The following is a 20,500-nucleotide window of genomic DNA, read 5'->3' as shown; positions in this document are numbered from 1 at the left end:
TGAGAGGCCATCCCAAAAACCCGCACCCACACCGGCCATTCATGGATCAGGTTCCCCACCCCTGCTTTAGGGAACTGCAAGTGATCTTTCAGCGACAAACAGGAAACTAGTCTTATGCGGTCAGAGATTTGTTGACATCTTAATCTAGTGTCTACTGAATCAATTAAAATTCTTTGCTGGAACAATTTTGTCATAAATTTTTGACTGCCAGTTTGCAGAGTTTGCAATGCCGTATGTATAGCTGCCATGTATTAGTATGCAAGTAATTTGAAAGGAGGAACTCATGGGCAAAGCTGTAATAAAATTTATTTAGTTTATTGCATTTTCTGCTGACAAATCTATAAAATGTTACAGTAACGCCAGAAGCCATAGATATAGAAGCATTTGAAATGTAAGATAAACCTTTGCGTTTAATTCTCAATATATCGAACACAAAGGATACGTCTATCTCTTTAAATTATTCAACCTACAACTGACACAAAAAAATAAACATATAAGCCAACTAATTTTTTTTTTTTTTTTTTTTTTTTAATTTTTATTTGCATGTTCCCCCCCCTCCCCCCTCCCCTCCCCAGCCCCTCACCATTTCAGCGTTTACAGGTGCACACATACACATACAACTGAAAACACAGGAACAAATAACATACCTACAGTAATACGTCTATCTGGGGAAGAACTTAAAAAGTGTGAATGTTAAACACCGAAACACAAAGTGATTAAGATATATATTTTTTTCTTTTTTTAGGTCTACATCCATCCATATTAAGACATTCATACAAAATATATTACAGATTTCCAGTGGATTAAAAATGAAAACCAAATTCAATTTTAGCTTCTTCATGGAGTGCTTTATTCTGTGTCTTTTAAATGTAGGCTGACTCCTCATTTCATTCTACACTTCAAATGTTTGCTTGTTTTTAAACTATGTTTGATTTAATTGTCTGCTGATCAAGTAAATAAAAACCTATTTTGTAGACAAGAATGAATAGTGTGCAGAAATAAGATGGACACAAGCTGGAAAACTGCACATCCTGCTTTAATATTAGGCCCTTTTTACTTCACACATTTGTATTTATATCAACGTACCACTTGATAAAACCTCTTTCACAGTGTTAAAAGACATCAAAAGTTGTTTTCATTTTTATGTTTCCCTTTTTTGTGTTTGTTTTACTTATATATTGATAACTGTATATTTCTATTGTAATTATCAACACTTCCAAAACTCCAGGTTTTTCATTGGGTTTTCCAGGCAAAACCCATGCACAATGAAATATAAGAATTAAATATTTTTTAAGCACTATCCATCCAATCAATAATTTTGTTTCTGATTGTGATTTTGAGCTACAATAACCTGTATATTTTTAATCCACTGGAATATGTGACTTTTCAACACAGGTACAATACTGTCAATCATAAACATAACAAAAATACTTTGGTAATCAGTTTATCTTCAGTTAATATAATCTTTTGAATAATGAAAACAAACTACTTCCATATATATATATTTTGTTTTATTTAACAAAAAAACAAGCCTGTAGCTGACATATTGATAAACGATTCCACTGATTGACCAATTTTTTTATATATATATTTTTTAAAAAGAGCTCACAATTACAAGCCTGTATTGTAGCTAAATCAACAAGTGAAAAATAAAATACAGAATGTGGATAAAGACAGTAATAAGAGTAACATACACCTAATTAATCAGAAGCATGCATCAAGTGACACAAACGAAGGGGCCTGGCGCTGTGCTGGAGCTGCAGTAGGGGGCCGACCGGGGGCAAGAATGCAGAGAGTCCTCTGCTTCTTGGTGGGTATCTAGTGGACCAGATCTCCCTGGACTTGGCTACCTTTCCAAACGGAATCAGGCAGCAAGTGTAACACTACAGCCCTTACCACGATTAATTTTGATGGTCTGTCCCCCGCCCATAGATAAAAGGGAGAGAGTGCTGAGATAGTGTCCCATTGCAGATATTTGGGGATGGGGGGTTACTGTGCTACAACGGTAGGGAGGATGGGCTGTGGGGTCAGTAGACACAGTTCCAGCAAAGCCCAGGCCCATTCTGGAAGCGCTCATTTATAGTCTTTGATCAATATTTAAGAATTATACTGCAACCACATGTGAATACAGTGCAGAGAGATCAGGGGTGGGTTTCTGGAGGGTTGTGAGATGCTTGTGACAGGTGGTTCACAACACAGCTAATGACATGTAATGTTACAAGTACATGACTTTGAAGTGTGCCTTTTTGTCTCTGTCATTTGCACAGGAAATGTGATCATGGAAAATAACTCCTGTCATTACAAGCCCCGTCTTTCATCTCAAGCACCCTTTTGTTACAGGAGTTAAAATAATAGGTTTTGCACTTAATAAAGAATTGCACATGTGTATTCTTCCGAAGTTCGGCATCGTGGTCACAGCCTGCATTATGCACTGCGTCCACTAGGGGGAGATTACGGTTAAGATAGCTATTTAAATGAAAGACACAAAAGGGGACTTTTTTTTTGCTTATTCCCGCTTCATAAATGTATAGTTCTTTATCTACAAAAAGTTAAGCCCTGTATAAAGTGCTTTTCGGTGTGTCTCACAGCCATCACGGAGGAGATTTTTTTTATTTCTAAAAAAGCATGAATCTTTCAGAGCACGGCAGGAACATTCTGTCAGTTCTTCTGTTTATTAATGTAACCACAATGATAGATATTCATATTTCATACAATACAGTTAGCAAGTTAACGTCTCTTTCTAGGCAAAATTAAAAAAAGAAAATACTTGCACTAAACCAATAAAATATCTTCCTAAGGATACATTTACAATAATAAAACAAAGAAGGTCAAATTGTGAGAAAAAGCTCTAATATCCTGCAGCATTATATACAAAGCCTGACTGGTGAAAATTTCAGGAGCATTCACTCCCCTTCTTACAATACTCATTCATCTCTGTTACATTATGTAAATAACAATAAGACAGGACTGAATACAATACTGTGATCACACTTTTCCTAAGTCCCCACAAGGACACCGGCCAGCAACACTGTGCCCAGCGGCACTGTGCCCAGCGGGCATCTCTCTCTCCATGCTTTCCTGTCTTACACTTAAATTTGCCACATCAAAGGAACCACAGAAACAAGCACAGCCACAAATACCATGCAAAAGGGAATTGTAAAACACTAACTAAGCAAATTCATTGTCTTTTTTCCCTCCAACCACCTAGTAATCTAGCAATAATTGTGAGTAGCATTTAGCGTCAGGTAGTACTTCATTAAAAATGTGATGACGTTTGATGTAGATGAAACACAGGTTTCTGGCAAAGTGTGTCTTGCATTTGCATTGGCCTGAATTGGAAAGAAAAGCTTAGTCCAGACTACAAATTTCCTGTTGTCTTTCAATTTCATTAAATTTGATATCAGATATCCACTTCAGGCAAAGGAACTACAGCTCCAGATGCATGCGAGTCAATATTACCACAGTTTTCTGTTTATCGACGTTAAGCGTATGCCGATGGACAAAGAGTGCAAACAGTGTAGCTGTTTAAACGCAGAAATCCAACAACAGCAGTCTTCGAGGAGCTTTGAAGCAAAACCGAAGGGAGTAACTTCAGATGCAACCTAGGAATGTGAAGCGCATGGAACAATCGCTCCAGATCTGTGGCAAGGGGACATTCTCACAGCTTCAGTTAAAAACGAAAAACACCTTAAATAATTTCACTTGTGGGGACTTCAGTTGCTCCCTGGCTCCATGGGTTAACTTTACATCATAAGTTAATACTTGATATTTTCTTTTGAGGAAAAAGCTCTTATATTTCAAAATCAAACCTGGTTTGGTAAAATTATACACACCACATACATTGATAAGTAGCTCTGGGAGAATTCTCTATTTATGTATACTTTATGTATTATATGAATTTCATTATTTATATTAGCAGCATTTGCAACAACAATTTCTTTGTATATGTTTATATTTTTAGCCATGTCACCGGATTTACCCAAACAAACATAAAAATCCCTTGTTTAACAGCTCTATAAATAATTTCTCCTCATAAAAACTCTTTTATATACTCAGGTATGGGTACCATGCCTCATACTTCCCTTCAGAGTACATAGTTGCGATTGTTCGCTAATAATAAATTAATAATATTATATGAAATCTACTCATATAGGATTTGTATAAAAATAAAACAAGAGATGTGTCCATATTAACTACTTGTACATTCATTTTAAAATAGGAGCACATGTTTCCTATATTCCCAGATGGGCATTCTGGGAAATCTCATTGAAAATTTATTGTTAATAGTAACTGCTATTTGTTCCAAAGATTTTATAATTTAAATAACTTTTAACTAAACTATTAGTTATTTGAACAAGTACTGAAAGCTTTTCCATATGTTTGGTAATACATCCCTAGCTTCTGCATATGTAGGATAACCACATAATTCTGTATTTGATTCCGATATGCCAATTGACATCTGTTGCATATCATTAGGGTAAATATATTAAAATAATTTTTATATGGCTCAACAGACAGGACTATGTTTGGCAATATACTCCCAATAAATAAATAAATAAATACATGAATAAATAAATAGATAAATGTTTATCTTAAAAAATATATTAATGGTCAGTTATCTATAATTTCTAATAGTCCAAGATATATTTATATAGACTTTATAAACTTTTATAGAATTAATTTTTGTATAAATCATTTTTGTATAGCTGGTGTCTTTATACACATTGCAAATGTAGTGCGATTAGTCACTGCTGGATTTTCTGTAGGAGACATGTTCAATGTGCCACCTAATTCACGTGAAGTATTTTCATTTGCACAGTGGAGCAATCACTCAATGCACAGTGTATAACCATTCAGATGTGTCAAAGATACCGTAACATTTACTATAGTGAGAAGAACAAAGCCGCTTCGAAACACTGCATGTGCTTGAAGCTCTTAGTCACAAAAATACTACATTGATATTTAACTATGCATCTGAGTTTGTACACTATTTACAGAAATCCGCAAATGGGGTCAGGGGTGGATGCATCTCACAGAAATGTTGACATCAGGATTGCACACTTTCTTGCTCTTGCTTCTGTCCTTCACAGGGGTTTGCAAGAATGCCGTCTTGCTGTGCGACGGTGTGTCCCTTTCCCAGGCATTTTTGGCACTGCATTTACTGGTGCTCAACTTCATGGCCGTTGAGGTCTGCGCCACTTAGAGTACAGGTATAGCTCCGAGAATGAAAGCAAAACACAGTCAGTGCATATATCTGGCAGCCATCTAATGTGTAACGTTCAAGGATGAATCTTAGGGACCGGAACCGTGCAGGACACTCCTTGGGTGCCACCTGACATGTCCACTCTGACTTGCGTCATGGAACCTCTTGACAGTAGGGTTGACCATGGCACATAAGCTGCCAATGGGAAGATTCGCCATTCCCAAAGAGGAAACCTCATATATGGCAGTGACTCTCCTGTTCTTTCACTGTCTGCACCAGTTGGTCGCAATGGCTCCCCGTCACACAGCAACTGAGACTGGGGGGTACCGGGAAAGTGCAGGGGAAGTTATGGCGAGTTTTCTTCGAATTACGAATCATTTTGGGGTAACTGAACTCCACCACAGGCATTTTACAGGAAGACAACTACATAACAGATGACATTCCCCAAAGAATCTTCACTTCCCTAAAGCCATTTTAATCCACAAATCCTTCTCAACGCTCCTGAAATGTCTGCTGAAAATGCCTCGTTTAATATCAAACCGAAATCAACCGAAATATTGGGGGGAGAAATTTTCCCCATGATCTCAAACTCCCACTGAACCCCTTCCACAAATACCAGTCTGAGTGGCAGGGCAGGTAGAGCGATGGGGAGAGAAGTACGCACCTCCTGGCTGTGTCTGGAGCAACAGTGTAGGTATTTGGCAGCTGAATGGCAGAGGACTGGCTGGCATCTGTGATATGTGCTGATGTATTATGCGATGACTAGACAGCTGGTAAACAGGCAAGCCGAAGCCTCATTAATCAGCCACAGGAGAAGTGAGAGACAGGGCCAGTGGCACCTCAGCCGTCAGCTGCTTATGACGTTGTACGGTGAGTTACATCTAAGGAGACCAAATGGGAAGTGGATGGTGGAAATTGGTGAGAGAAGAAACGTGTTGGGTAAGAAGGTGAATTGTGTCACATCGTATGGGGCGAACAGCGATGTAGGGCTAGCGTCTGGGCTATTGCTATCGAATGGGTCAGCTAGCGATGGGTCAGTCTGTGGGGAGGTAGCAATGAAGAGGAGAGAAGGGGGCGGGTTGTGGAATGCTGGGCCGATCTCTCAGGAGTAAATAGTGATGACCTCACGTCCTCCACCACGCACAAGGAGGACCCGATTGAGACCTTCAGTCAAGACCTCTAGGAACTCCATGTCTAAGATAGTTTGAGTTAAGGTACCAGCATAAAAAGAACAGATTCTTTTATGAATAAGTTATAGTCTAAGGTCTAAAATCCAGACTCAAGTATAAAGTTGCACTGCTAAAGAAATTAAATTAGCTAAAACCATTTTTATAAATCGAGTAAAATAATTGCTTTGAAAAAAATACCAGAGGGATGACTTTTGTAGGACTAAATATATGTTTAGGGAAATATATACGTGATTACAAAAAATCGGAAATTTAAGGCTGGCATGTTTTTCCTTCTGAATACGGAATATCATTGTCTTTGATCATTGTAATGTAACTGCTTTGCAAACGGAAGCCATGAAAAATGTCATCACAGTCCTACGGAAAAGGATACAGTTTTCATCACCAGTCCGGTTTCTGGGTGGTCCTGGCATGTTTAGGAGGACCAGTTTGGCTTCTTGGGACTTCTTAATGATGACTCCATTCAGCTTCAGAGCTGTGTGCATGCGTCTCACATTGGACTGGTTTCTAATGGAGCAAATGGGAAAATTATTATTATTTTTTTTTAAATGATGCTCATGTGACTACTTACTGAAACATCAGCATTTGAAACTCTTGACTCTTTGTTGTAGTCTAATGTTTTTCAGTCTAAAGCTGAAAGATTTAGATTATTATGGGGTTCTGGTATTACTGTGGCTTTGTGATGAGATACAGAAGAGGCTTCCAACCTCGATTAAACCAGCGACCCATAAATGAAAACAGGCCGGAGCGCTGGACCACTACCACTAGGGGGCGTCGGAGGGGCATGGATACACTGGCAGATGTAATCACATACATAACTAATAAATAACAAGTATCCCCCCTTGAATATTCTTTGTAAACCAGATAATCATGGCAACATTTCATCAATTTAAAATGTGTTCTTGTGGACTCCCTGCCATTTCTCTATGAACTTCCAGGCAGTTGCAGCCCCCAGAATGAAAACCCCTAACATTCCCTTAATTGTGTTTATGTCAACAAATGTCTTGAAAAGGCTTAAATAAATACTTACAGGTTCTCCCACTCCCTGTGGCATGACAAGGAGAGAAACACAACCCAGTTAATAATTATAATAAAATAAGATGCCAGGAGTTTAATGTAAAATAGTTCTGGTACCTTTGAACCTTGGGGATGGTTGTATATCATACAAAACTGCATTTTTTCCCAGCTGGAACCAACATCACATTTATAAAATTGCATTTCCCAGGTATTGTACGTCTATATTTGGAGTTTATAATTGGTCACAATGAGAGTCTTGACCGATACGGGCTGCAATTTCATCCAAAAGGCAGACTATGCAGTTGACAGCTAATACTGCATATTGAATACATCTACACAAATACTGAAAATATACACGCATATACATAAACACATGGTCATCTTAATGGGATCAAGTGTCAAATCTGCCCTTATTTGCTATAACTCTGGGGCGCTGCTTCAATTTTGGGGCGATCGGTCTCATAATTTATTCAATTTTAGTTTATCACACATACAATGCGGGTTTGAAATAGATCAATCAAATGGTTTTGAGTTATCAGCAGTGGTGGGCACAGCTAACTGAAAAATTAGCTCTGATAACCGTTAATCCACTAACCCCAAAGTTTAATTCAATAACACTAAACCAATAAACCACAAAAAAATTAGCAGAAGCTAAAGTTAGCAGCTAACTGCTAACTTTCATTATATGAATTAAGCTTTGGATTAGTTTTTGGCTCTGAAACCTTTAAGACATAGCTGGCGGTTTTTGGCTCTGAAACCCTTAAAAACATACATAGAGAGCTAAAATTTTAACCTGTTTTTAAATTTTAACACTGGAGTCCCAAGTTGGGGGGATTATTTACCAGGGGATATTTAGGACTCACCCAAAATGGGTAACGTTGGATTCTGTAGTGTCTGCTACAGAATAAATATGCACTGAATTTTTTTCTATGATATTCCGTTCCGAGATACAAGCATTTTTGTCAGAGAAGCCCTATTTTGCAACTGGCCCATGCTGACATTTTGCCCTCAGTGAAGCTGCTTGGGGACTACAAACATGGCACCATTTACAAAGAGCTAGGAAGGAGGGTCTCAGCTCTTTATTGGTCTATAGCCCTGTCAGTCAGAACCTGGAAAATACAACTGGGGGACCTGTATCATGAAGCAGGACTTTTTGCTTAGCTGGATAAATGTTAAATGTAAGAGAATTAAGATAAAGTCAATGTAAATTAGCGCAGCTTAAATCTGCCATGTTATGCGGCTAAGCAAGAAATCCAGGGGGGTGTTCCACAAAGCAGGATTTCTTGCTTAGCTGGATAACTTGTTGGGTTTAAGGTAGTCTGGGTTAAACTGGCTTTACCTTTGTCCACTTACATATAGCTTAGACTACCTTAAATCCGACAAGTTATCCAGCTAAGCAAGAAATTCCGGTTCGTGGAACACCCCCCAGCTTCATGATACAGGCCCCTGTTCTCCGCTTAGTTCAGGGTACCCCAGTTTAAGTTAAATTTATCTTCGTTCACTTACATTTACCCCCAGACTACCTTAAATCTGACAAGATATCAACCAATCACGACTTGTGTTTACCAGTAGTCAGCCAAAGGGTGCTAGATGGACTAGCAGACACGCTCACAACAGATAGGAACAAGTATGTATGTTTTTTTTTACTGTTAAACTTTATTTACTTTACTTGATAATAATGTTAGCAGATTTACAGTTAATAAAACTGAATTTAGCAGAAGCTAAATGCTAACCCACTAACTAAAAAGTTAGCTTTGTTAATAACTGGTTAGTGGACTAGCGGAACCCTGTTGACCACTAGTTATCAGTTACCATACTAAAGCAATCGCAGTGGCAGCGGACAATTAGTATGAATGATGCTGAGGAAAAACCCTAAAAAGCTATGGATTTTGTATGTGAATAAGAATGGATAAACAGAACGACTGGATTGGCTGTGAACAGAATGGCAACATTGCTGGGTTTTTCAAACTCAGCAGCGTGTCATGTGTTCCACAGAGGGGTCACCACCCCAAAGAAAGGTCAGTGGTCAAGGCTGACATTAATTGTGCAGACATTTCATCTGGTGACACTGATCTATTAGCTTCACCCAAAGAACCAAATGAGACCAGATTAAATGCTACTGCGGTAATGTTACAATAGATATCTTACTGCAACATCGATACACTGCATTTTACTATGATTTGAAATGTCTTTCGGCTTATGACATACAAATAACTTTCTCAGAGTTATAAAATCAAAAATGACAAAGAAATATTATAGGCTACTGTATGGCCATGAGCCTCACCTCAAATAAAAAACAAAAAAACTGTAGATACTTAAAAAAAAGAAATATCACATGTATTTTTGTATCTGACTTGTGAGGTACTCCACCACCAATAACATGAATGCCCAACTTAAACTCTCCAAGCATTTTATAGCCTGCCACCCTCCACGGAAAATATTTCATATTTCCCCCAGTATTAATTCAATTGAAGTGGTTTTGATGTGACAGTGTAACAGCATGTAAACAGATTGCAAATTTATATTGAATTTGCAGTCGTTGAGAAATGTATTTATATACTGTATATATATTGTTATGTCTCAGTGTATTTGCGGTGCTTTGCTCTGTGACTGTTGTGTCGCAGGACATTCTAGTGAAGGCGGTGGTTAATTGTTCCTGTTTCTGCCATCAGTGATTGGGTGCCCGGCTCTATAAAGGGGTGTTGTTCCCTTGAGAAGATGGCTGCTCTCTTCCATTAATGATGCTCCGCCCAGTCATGTTTTGTCGTCATGACCGTTTGCTGCTTTTGTGAGAGGCATGGCTTTCGCATTGTGCCTTGTTATTTTTGTTATTTTGTCTTATTTTTCCGTCTTTTGTAATACGAGCCATTATTCGTATTATTTGTAATAAAGCTTTTGTTTTACTGATTATTTTGTCATGTGTTGGAGGTTTTTCGCCGTCTCCTTTTCTTTGTTAAGGTGTCTCATCCCTTGACTGGCACTTAACTATATATATATATCCACAACCACAAAATATTTATTACCTCAATAAGGTCATTCAAAGAGATCTTATACACTGGGATGCACATAACTCATACGGGAGTACGCATTCATCTTTAAAAGTGATGGGTGCAGCAACTGATTGTTGTAACAGCACAAATGCCTACGTATGATAATTCATACTTCATTTGCCGTAATTTCATGTCATAAAATACGCACACGTTTGCACTTTTACGACAACCGATTGCCGCACGTATCGCTTTTAAAGGTGAATGCGTACTTGTGTACCAGTTATGTGCATCCCTGCTTATGGGGATATTAAATATGTTAATTAGGGGTATAATTAATGTCTATTGGGCTGCATAAAGAAATCTATCGGTAAAGTACGCAGCCACTCCCTCAAAGTTCAAGATTCTGTCTCTTGATGCTAAGGAGAATAACGCTGGTGAGCAATATAGAAAGAAACAACAGAAATATCATAAAACAATTATAGCAGCAAACAACAACCTCTTGGGAGGATGCAACTGTGCAGCTTAATCAGTATGTTGTGTATAGGTCAGTTCAATCAATTAGCCATTAAAAATAGGCAAGTTAAAAATAGAGACAATGGGATGCCTCACCCTTTGACCTGAACACGAATAACTTCCAAACGAAAATGAATACAGAATACAGAATTCTGACAACCCATAGACCAATGAAATTCAAAAGGAGTAATGCTGTCATTCTAAGCAAACCTTCAGTACATGAGGCTCTTTGTTTCTAGGTCCAAGAGGTGCTGAAGCAGTGTGTCTGTGAAACCCATCATTCACCATTGTGTTAATCATTGTGTTAATGAATTGTTCAAACCTCTTGACAACATCAAAATACACTGGAGTCATACTCGTAAAATGCTGTCTTACTTTGTGCTTAGTGACAGAAGGCACTGTTGTTATTTGTTAATTATGTCGAAGTCTGACTGCTAGAGTACACAGATCACAGTAGCATAGGAAGTTAAGGAATGACTGCCAGTGCAGACCACAATAGCAAAGCAAGTCAAGGCATAACCACCAGAGTAGACAGACCACAGTAGGAAACAAACTTAAGGCCTGACTGCCAGAGTAGACAGACACCAGTAGGAAAGAAACTTAAGACCTGATTGCCAAAGTAGACAGACCACAGTAGGACAGGAAGTTAAGGCCTGACTGCCAGAGTAGACAGACCACAGTAGGACAGGAAGTTAAGGCCTGACTGCCAGAGTAGACAGACCACAGTAGGACAGGAAGCTAAGGCCTGACTGCCAGAGTAGACAGACCACAGTAGGACAGGAAGTTAAGGCCTGACTGCCAGAGTTGCCAGAACAAAACAGCACAAGAAGTTAATGCCTGACTCACGGCTTCATGTTGAATATATCCTTGATGCCCTCTGGGGTACCAGCTCCGGGCGGCTTTCCTTTGTCACCATCGAACTTCTCCGTCCACGTCATGTGGACCTTGTCCCCAGGGGTCCCGACGCTCTCGGTGGGTGACTGCAGGCTGGTTGGGGTTGCTGCGGTGTTCTTGTCGTGGATGAGCTGCACCTGTTGAGGTCAGGGCACATCAACAGACTGAGAGGGCGGCATGAGGCAGATCACAATGGCTGGGGGGGGGGGGGGGGGGGTGCGGGGTGGATAGAGGGTGGGGGTCTGTTAGAGGGACGCCTTTGTCACTTCATGAGATGTCATGCCATATGGTCCCTTCTGACCCTCCTTTGACAGTGTTTACAGGCTGAAACTAACCACGGTTTCACTGGATGAAACAAGCACACAGACTGATTAATGGCCTGAAGACTGTGACCTAGGCACTAAATAGTTATTGTTATCCATTATTTACCTTGATTACCATCAATGCTGCTTTGAATAATGCTTAGTAATACGTGTAATGTTTAGTATCTTTCCCTTTTTGACAATGTATAGTACATTCCTCTAGACAACTGGTCAACCAAAAGAATAAAATGTGAATGAGATATTTAAATTCATAATAGTAAAACATAAGTACTGAAGCACATAGAGTGAATATTATTGAAAAACGGGTGAACTGAGCAAGTGGGAGAGGAAGAGGAGAGACGGGTTACGTAAGAGGTGCAGCGATACACAGAGGAGGCACCACTGGCATTGTGAGGAAGCTGTACCTCCTCCTCGGGCTTCTCCTGCTCACTGCTGCTGGGCTGCTCCTCGGTCACGCTCAGCTGCGTGCTCACAGCGCTGGGGTTTTTGCGACGGATGGAACCCCGGGAGGAGTCCGTGATGCTCTGTATCTGTGAGCAGCAATGAAGAGACGAGAGCCGGAAGCCTCAAACAAGGCCGAAGCAACAAGAAGGTGGTAAAAATACAAGTTACAGGCTGGTATATTTTTCTTACTTCGCGTTCACGCTCGTTCTTGGTGAGATTAATCTGCTTGAGGATTTGGGATCGCTGCTCCATCACTAAGGTCTTCTCGTAGGTGTAGGCTGAGATATCGCTGTCATGCTGAAAATATGGAAACAGTGTAGTAGGCTAGACAGGAAGTGCTTAGCTGAAGCCAAAAGATCAGTATTCACAGTGAGGCCCAAGATCTCATTGGAGAAACTGCCTCAGTATCCTTTGTCTTTTCACTTACCTGTTCTTATGTGGCGTTGAAGTATACAGCACTTTGGTGAACACGCAGTGTTCTTGAAATGTGCGTTAGAAATAAAATTTTACTTACTTACTTACTCAGAAGCAAGAATAATAACAGTATAACAGAGGAAGTGAATAAGTAACCTGTAATTGTATGGTTTCACGCTTCTTACTTATTATATAAACTCAATATTTCATATTATGTGATGATACTGAAAGCCTAAATATACATCATATTTCTTTTATAATCCCTTATTGGGTTCCCAAAAAAGATAATAAATTGGATACAATAACGATTTCGCCAAAAATGAATGATCGTCAGAAGACTGGTCATTTCCCTTTAGTGTCCCTAAGTGGTCATTGTGGACATCACATTCAGTTAAAGCTTTTATTCTCATTTAACTCTGAGATGACATCACTAAATCTGCAGCATCATAGGAATAGCTCTTTAAATGACTTCCTAAGGCTATCCAGGTGTCTGGCACTTGGGTCTCTTGTCAGACTTCAGTGCCACGGCGGGGTGTTTAAGATGTGTAAATGATAAGCAAATTTTCAATTCCTGGAACACGTAATGGAGCACAAGCAAGCTCAAATACAGTTTCACCATACAGTAGCCAGCAACCAAAAGCACTGCGGAAAACAAGTATGCAGTTTAAGAGATAAAGGCAGCAGGAAGTTGAGAAACACCTCCTGAAACTGGTGTCCCTGTAAAATTCAGCTTTTTCTTTCAACGTCAAAGAGTTGAAGAGAAAAACTCCAAAATGGCCTCACCATCTCCACAACTTCAACCTCGGCGTCGATACGCAGGTGGTACAGGAAGGTGGTCAGATCTTTCTTCATCTGGATGCTGTTGTCATCCATCTGGGCCACAGTGAAGATGCGCATCTTACACTTCCTCCACACCTAGAGAGGGACAGACATCGATCACATGTCAGTGGTGCATTATGGGCCGCCACACTCCAGGTATGCCATTGTCATGGAACCATTCCTCTTCATTATTACTGAAATACCATCTCATCCTTTTCTTAAAGCTTTATGTGTCTTTTACTTCATTCAAATAGCATAAATAGTACAAATTTGCTAACCTATCCACATTATTGTTATAATGAATGAATATTCATGTACATATTCTCTGGATAAACTCAGACAATTGAATCTGTAGACATTTTAATCTATTATCAAAGTGTATTTATGTATATTTTAGTTTATTTATTTTTTTATTTTTTTACAGACTCGTATGAAGGTAAGTATATAGGGAAAAACACAATGGTTATATTTAGGTGTACAAATGCATTTTTAAGAGATGATAATGTACCAAGAGAGAACAGTCTTTCGTTTATTTCATCTTTTATTTCCTGAACAACATAACATTAGAGGCAACCATTTAAATGATGGATTATTACCAACCCTGTAGCATTATGCGCAATTTTATCAGATGCATTTTTAGACCCCCCAGAAAGAGGCAAATTAAACTGCTTTACAGGCAAAGCCATAACTCTTCAGCTTGGGAACACTGTGTAATATGATGTTGGTATTATTTATTTTTTGCTCCCCTCTCATCCAGGGTGCACCTCCTGGGATAGGCTCCAGCTCCCCCCTCCCCTTGCCGCCCCCGACCCCATAACCCTGACCGGGATAAATGCTCGGAAGATGGATGGATAGTGCTTTGTAAGTATTACCTAATGCTGTTTTTTGGTAAATGACTGTATATATGACAAATACCAGACAGTGAAGCTCTGCAGCCTTACATTACTAGGACTGTGGGCAGGGGTGCAGTTAGACCCACTGACAAAATGTCACCTTGGGCCCCCACCCTATTTTATATACTATTTTTCATATTCAAGGGTCCCTGTGAAGTTCTGGGTGCGCTGTCATATCAATGCCCCCTCAATGCCTTTGTCTGAGTTGGGGGGGGGGGGGTGAGTATGTTCCCATGTCTTACTGGTTTACCTCCATGTACTCCAGTTTCTTACCACAGTCCAAAAAAATGATGCGTTTTAGGTGTAGAGTCTGGTGTGAATCAGGGAAGCTAGGAACTGTTGCATCCTGAGTTTTTAACTACTGTCAGGATGGCAAGCAGGTCTCAGCAGAATAATCACTAAGCCTGCCACCTATACTGGCCTGAAGCGTTAAAGGACAGTGCAGACAGCAGCAATGACACTATTTCAAACTGTGCAGAAGGCAATGGTAAACCCCTGAAGGACCTTACCAAGAAAGCCTTATGGAGAGGCACAATGGCACCTCATAATAATAATGATTAGGTAAATTGGTGGCTCTAAATCTCCCATAGTGTGCAATTGTGCATGAAAATGTGTAGTATGGGATTGATGGGAAAGGTTTAGTCTCCTGCCCTGTGCTTCCTGGAATAGGCTCCAGACTCACCGTAGTCTTCTACTGGATAAGTGGCATGGAACTAAACAGCTATGTATGTATGTATATACGTATGTTACTTCAATCAAACTCCAAAGACTGCTGTTAGCATATAGAAAGATTCTCGTCATATCAGCTGCAAACACCCTGACTACTGGCCGCCCACATTCACAGTCAATCGCTAAAGCTGAGAAATACCCGGCAAAGGCGGTGGGATGACCGGCCTCGTCGATACCTTGTGCTGGCGCAGTAAGAAGGGCAGCAGCATCAGCATGCCTCCGTCGTGGACAATCCACCAGACGTCGATGCTTCCCTCGGTGAAGCGCTCTCCATTGGATGGGAAAGCGGCAATGTTTTTGGGTACCAGGAGGGCCAGGTGGGCAGCCGTGGTCTCTCTCACGAGCTCTGCAATAGACAAAGGAAGCTGTCAGTGTTTAAAATGGGCTTTGTGAATCATGTGTCGCTTGGGCCACGCCCCCTCCACCCCACATGCTTTTCACCCACCAATGAAATTCCTCCAATTCTGATGATCCTCAACCTGTTTCCAGTTCCGTGGCCAGCTCACCAGCACAGTGTTGTGCTGTAGACCTCCCAACCCTCCAGCTTGGATGAGGTGGGACGTGGCGTCGCGGATGTTCGACGAGATGACCACCTGGCTAAAGCCCTTCACCTTCTCAGTCTCCATCAGCTTTCGCAGGGACTGAATGTAACATGGAGTTGTAGAAAATTATAATGACCCAGCAAACAGGGAAAAGCACTGCAGACTTTTGGAAGCCGCCCCATCCAGGCGGAGTACAAATAGGAGTGTCCAGGTGTCTGACCTGCTCCGCACGCTGGGCCTGGGGGTAGTTGTTGAGGAAGGTGCCCTCCAGTGCTGCACCCACAATGGTCAGGCCTTTACCTGCCTTCAACTGATTAGTTAACGACAGTAGGCGGGGCTGTTCCACGGCCTGCTCCGCATCTAAGCCGGCCAACACCAGCAGCTGCGGCCTAGCAGTGAGAGGAAGGAATCACGTGATCACAAAACCTTTTAATATCCACCCAACTTATATAACTGCTTATCCTGGTCAGGGCTGGCAGGAGGAAGTCAGAGAAGCATGCAAATCCCACATACATGGGGGGTGCATTTCAACCCCCACCCTTGTAGGTGTGAGGCAGCAGTGCTGTTCATTGCCAGCATGCTGTCCTAATTTAAATATCCCCTTGAATTAGTTTGTATTAATAACATGCAAATTCATTGCTACTTGCAGTTTATGAATGTGTCATTACTGCCATGTTTTGTTCTCGTGTTGCTGCTGAGTGACGACGGTGGACACATCTGGCCTGGTTCTCACCTCCAGTTCTTGGTGTGCGGAGGACCTTCCTCCAGCCGCATGAGTGCAAAACGTGCCGCGCTGAGCGACAGGCCGCGGATGCCGTCACCCCACTCCTTCTCCGCACTGGAATATGGAAAACACAAGAAAAATAACGTTATTGAATTTTAACTGCAACGCTGAATAGGACATGTGGTTACAGGGAATGGACTGATGGATTTTAACACAAATGCGAAAATAACCAGTAACAGACCAGAAAGTAAAAATGAGACAGAGAGCTTGACATAATGGAACATTATGGACTCCATCCATCCATCCATTGTCCAACCTGCTTATCCTACTGGGTCGCGGGGGGTAACATTATGGACTATTCCTCAATTTTAACAGTAAATCTGCATTTTAAATAAAAAGGCTAATAAATAATCAAATTAGATACATATAAAAAAAAAAACAGATTTTCTCTTTTTATACTTTTTTATTCAAGAAATTGAACTTCTGATCAAAAGTTGCTGGTTCAAAACTGAAGACCACTGCTTTACACCAGTGTTAATGTACATGAATTTATTAAATATTCAACAGAATATTGCCAAAACAATAATAGCCCATCCATCTTCTAACTTCTTATCCTAGTCAGGGTCATGAGGACAAACAAACAAAAAAACAAACAAACAAATAATAATAATAATAAGCATTTGAGTATTGGGTTAGCATATGAGTTCATGGGGCATATCCTGTTTACAAAATTATTTTCTCTGCTGTTGGCAATTCACTTACCCACGGAACTCAATGTACTTGTAGATGCAGCCAGCGATCACCATGGCGACAATGGCATAGTACCAAGAGCAGATGAACATAAGTGATAGACATAAGCTCATTCCCAGGAAAGACAGCGTCCTGGAGGGTGAAAGCAGCACTCAGGACAGGTATCTGGGCACAGGACTCACAGCACACCTAGGCATAGTTCTTATGTCTGATTCTACAGCTGCCTCTTCACATTCCATACCCTTTCAGTTTCATGCTTTTGTACCACACTATGCATTTTCCAGTTCTGTTAATAACCTTCTTTTTAAACAGACTTTGCTTTGAGCTTAAATAGTATTATCCTTTAAAATGTCCCTAAATTTGACTCTGTTACTATGTTTTTCCTACCAATTACAATTCCTATCACAGTTTCCTTGCATTATTTTAAGAAGCATTAGTTCATAAGGAAATAACTGTCTCATAATTAATTACATGACATAAAATTATAGGTATTTCCAGCAAATGTCTTAGGTGGAATGATGCTGTAGCAGGACGACACCATCCCTGCCTGCATTCTCCACCATGTGTGACCCTGGCGTGTATCAACACCAGATCAGAACAAAAACAGGGCCTTCAGGAAACAATAGGCACAGTATGTAGAGGACCGCCACTAAACCTTTTTATTGCACTTTTCCCACTGCTTTCACCCTTGTTTCTTTGTCTTCCTTTTTTTGTATAGATATGTATGGTAGATGCTTTATTATTTAATAATAACAAATACTTTATTGATCCCTGTGGGGAAATTCTCTTTATGCCTCCCCCATCATAGTCTCTGTAGGTGAGAGCAAGCTGGCTGCAAAGGGCAGCCACCCATAGCAGCATGCAGGGAGCTGGGGGTTAAGGGCCTTGCTGAAGGACCCACAGATGTGCCAAGGACAAGCTGGAACCAGCGACCTTCTGATCACAGTCACAGAGGCTTAGCTCACTGAGCCGCAAATCTGCCCCCAGTACATTTGGTGTGTTATATGATGTTCACGTTATGCTTTATTATGATGTGCTACATTATACATCTTATGTTGTACATTATGTTATGTATTTACTCCTTTATGGCTTTTTTGGCCTGTGGCACTCGTGAGTAGCTACGGGACTCACCAGTGATAGAACTTGAAGCGTGGCCTCCAATTTGGGGTACGCAGGAGAGTTTGCAAGGCACACGCCAGGTTGACGAACATGTAGCACATCAAAAAGAACCTGTGGGAAGAACCAGCAGCCATTCTAAACACAAAGACTCCATAAAAACAATGCATTCAAATAAAAACAAAAGATCAATCCATAATAATGGATCTTGCTCACTGATGATGTTCCAGTATAGAAGGGGTAACTGCTGGGGTGTACGGTACTGCTATTCGATCGTTGTTTTGACAGTGTACGTCAAAAATCATTTTCTTGACGCACTCTGCTTGGATGCAAGCACCGCTAGCAGCCACAACAATTTGTTTCACTGACGGCAGAGGGGTCTCACATGAGGAAACTTACATGGAGAGGATTGGTGCGACGGCATCGAGGGAGGCGATGAGGATGCCACTCTCGCAGATGCAAGCAGTGAGCAGCAAGGCCCAGGTGGGCTCGCCGTTGGCCTTGCCATGACCGAACACCTACCGGCAGAACCAGGACGTTAGCAAGCAATCATACGAATGGGTGATGGCTGTGGCACCCTCTATCGCTCTGTCTATTTCTCACATGTTGGTTACTTTGGCCCTTTGATACAGGCTCATAAATCAGTGCCTCAAGCCAGCGGGGATGGACAGCATGTGTAGTCGCAATTATTTTTGATTTTCACCTAGGAAAGGGACAGGCTGGCAGTTGTGTTGCGTGGTGGTGACTGATGACCCTAGACTGCGTGCGATCCATCAGGTGTAATGTGGTCTTTGCAGCCTCCTGTGATAATACCTCCTAATACCCTGCTGAGCTGAAACCTCTGTAGTGTGGGCTGGGAGTTGGGTGATGGGGCCCTGCGGATTCACTCACCCTGAGGAAGGGCACGATGCCATCGCGGGCGATAGCCTGTAGGAGACGCGGTGCGCCCGTCAAGCTCTGCAGCCCGGCTCCACAGGTGGAGAAGAACGAACCGATTACGATGACCCAGGGGGATGGCCAGGCTAGCGTGCCAATCACCAAATTGCCATTGACTGCCTCACCAAACCTGTGAAAGTAATAAGCAGTTGTGCACATATCCCCAGGGACAAATTCTCCTGTATTTCCTCATGTCTAAGCACAGCAATAAAAGACTTGCTGTGCTTTAAAGTGCTTTAAAATTTCAATAAGATTTTCGAAGAATTTTATAACGTTTCCCAAAAATCTGTACATATTGGACGCAGTTCATTACGTTACTCCTGGGAGAAGCTGTCGAGCTCCTCAACTCTCAACATTAGTGATTCGGCATCAAACTAATGTAACTTTTAATGGAACTTTATTAGAACACATAGCATTCATGCCTTTATGTGTTTGTCCTTTTATTCTATGTTTATTGTTATATATTTATGGTTGCTACATGTGTGCTACTCCACATGCTTTTTTATTTTTACCCTTGGGACAAATAATGTAGTTTGAATTGAATTGAATTGAATTGAATTGAAGAATTCTCTTTCTCTATTACCGCTTATCCTATTCACGGTCGCGGGGGGTCCGGAGCCAAACCTGGGGGCTACGGGCACAAGGCAGGGAACAACCCAGGACAGGGCACCAACTCATCGCAGACTCAACAAGTATTATCTTGATTTAAATATTGAAATGTCCATAAACTAAACATTCTGCTGCCTTGATGTAGTGTGTTACAGAAAAAATGTAATACAGCAAAAAGAGATGCACAACTTACTTGTCTCTCAGTACCACTCCTTCAATGCAGGCCCCAAACATGAAAACACTAGACATGTCTAAGTGTTACAGTGAAGGCAAACAGATAGAGTGTCACTGTCTGGCAGATTCATCCTAGATCGCCCTTTGCCTTTTGGTTGAGCAGATTTTCATAACATAAAGAATAACATTCTAATCAAAGTACATAGATTAGAACTGTATTTGT

At 40.9% G+C, this 20,500-nt stretch overlaps 1 protein-coding gene across 3 annotated transcripts in view; it reads right to left on the bottom strand.

Moving 5' to 3' along the window:
- Nucleotides 1-1,496: 1,496 nt before the first annotated feature.
- The window catches only part of slc12a5a (solute carrier family 12 member 5a), a 187,595-nt gene continuing 168,591 nt past the window's right edge, over nucleotides 1,497-20,500 (bottom strand). For 2 of the 3 annotated variants that reach the window (XM_072715699.1, XM_072715701.1), the window contains 16 exons: nucleotides 20,297-20,354; nucleotides 19,450-19,624; nucleotides 18,958-19,076; nucleotides 18,574-18,672; nucleotides 17,455-17,574; nucleotides 16,702-16,806; nucleotides 16,189-16,357; nucleotides 15,872-16,067; nucleotides 15,603-15,772; nucleotides 13,769-13,900; nucleotides 12,761-12,868; nucleotides 12,532-12,657; nucleotides 11,757-11,941; nucleotides 7,421-7,435; nucleotides 6,764-6,897; nucleotides 1,497-6,397 (listed from right to left, as the gene is read on the bottom strand). In XM_072715699.1, coding sequence (XP_072571800.1) covers nucleotides 6,306-6,397; nucleotides 6,764-6,897; nucleotides 7,421-7,435; nucleotides 11,757-11,941; nucleotides 12,532-12,657; nucleotides 12,761-12,868; nucleotides 13,769-13,900; nucleotides 15,603-15,772; nucleotides 15,872-16,067; nucleotides 16,189-16,357; nucleotides 16,702-16,806; nucleotides 17,455-17,574; nucleotides 18,574-18,672; nucleotides 18,958-19,076; nucleotides 19,450-19,624; nucleotides 20,297-20,354 — 2,003 coding nt within the window. In that variant the 3' untranslated portion in view covers nucleotides 1,497-6,305. The remainder of the gene's footprint in view (nucleotides 6,398-6,763; nucleotides 6,898-7,420; nucleotides 7,436-11,756; nucleotides 11,942-12,531; nucleotides 12,658-12,760; nucleotides 12,869-13,768; nucleotides 13,901-15,602; nucleotides 15,773-15,871; nucleotides 16,068-16,188; nucleotides 16,358-16,701; nucleotides 16,807-17,454; nucleotides 17,575-18,573; nucleotides 18,673-18,957; nucleotides 19,077-19,449; nucleotides 19,625-20,296; nucleotides 20,355-20,500) is intronic. The other variant, XM_072715700.1, reaches the window with a different exon arrangement.

This window comes from Paramormyrops kingsleyae, chromosome 8 (assembly GCF_048594095.1).
Source record: "Paramormyrops kingsleyae isolate MSU_618 chromosome 8, PKINGS_0.4, whole genome shotgun sequence".
Classification (NCBI taxonomy): Eukaryota; Metazoa; Chordata; class Actinopteri; order Osteoglossiformes; family Mormyridae; genus Paramormyrops; species Paramormyrops kingsleyae.
This window is presented reverse-complemented; position numbering and strand designations above follow the sequence as displayed.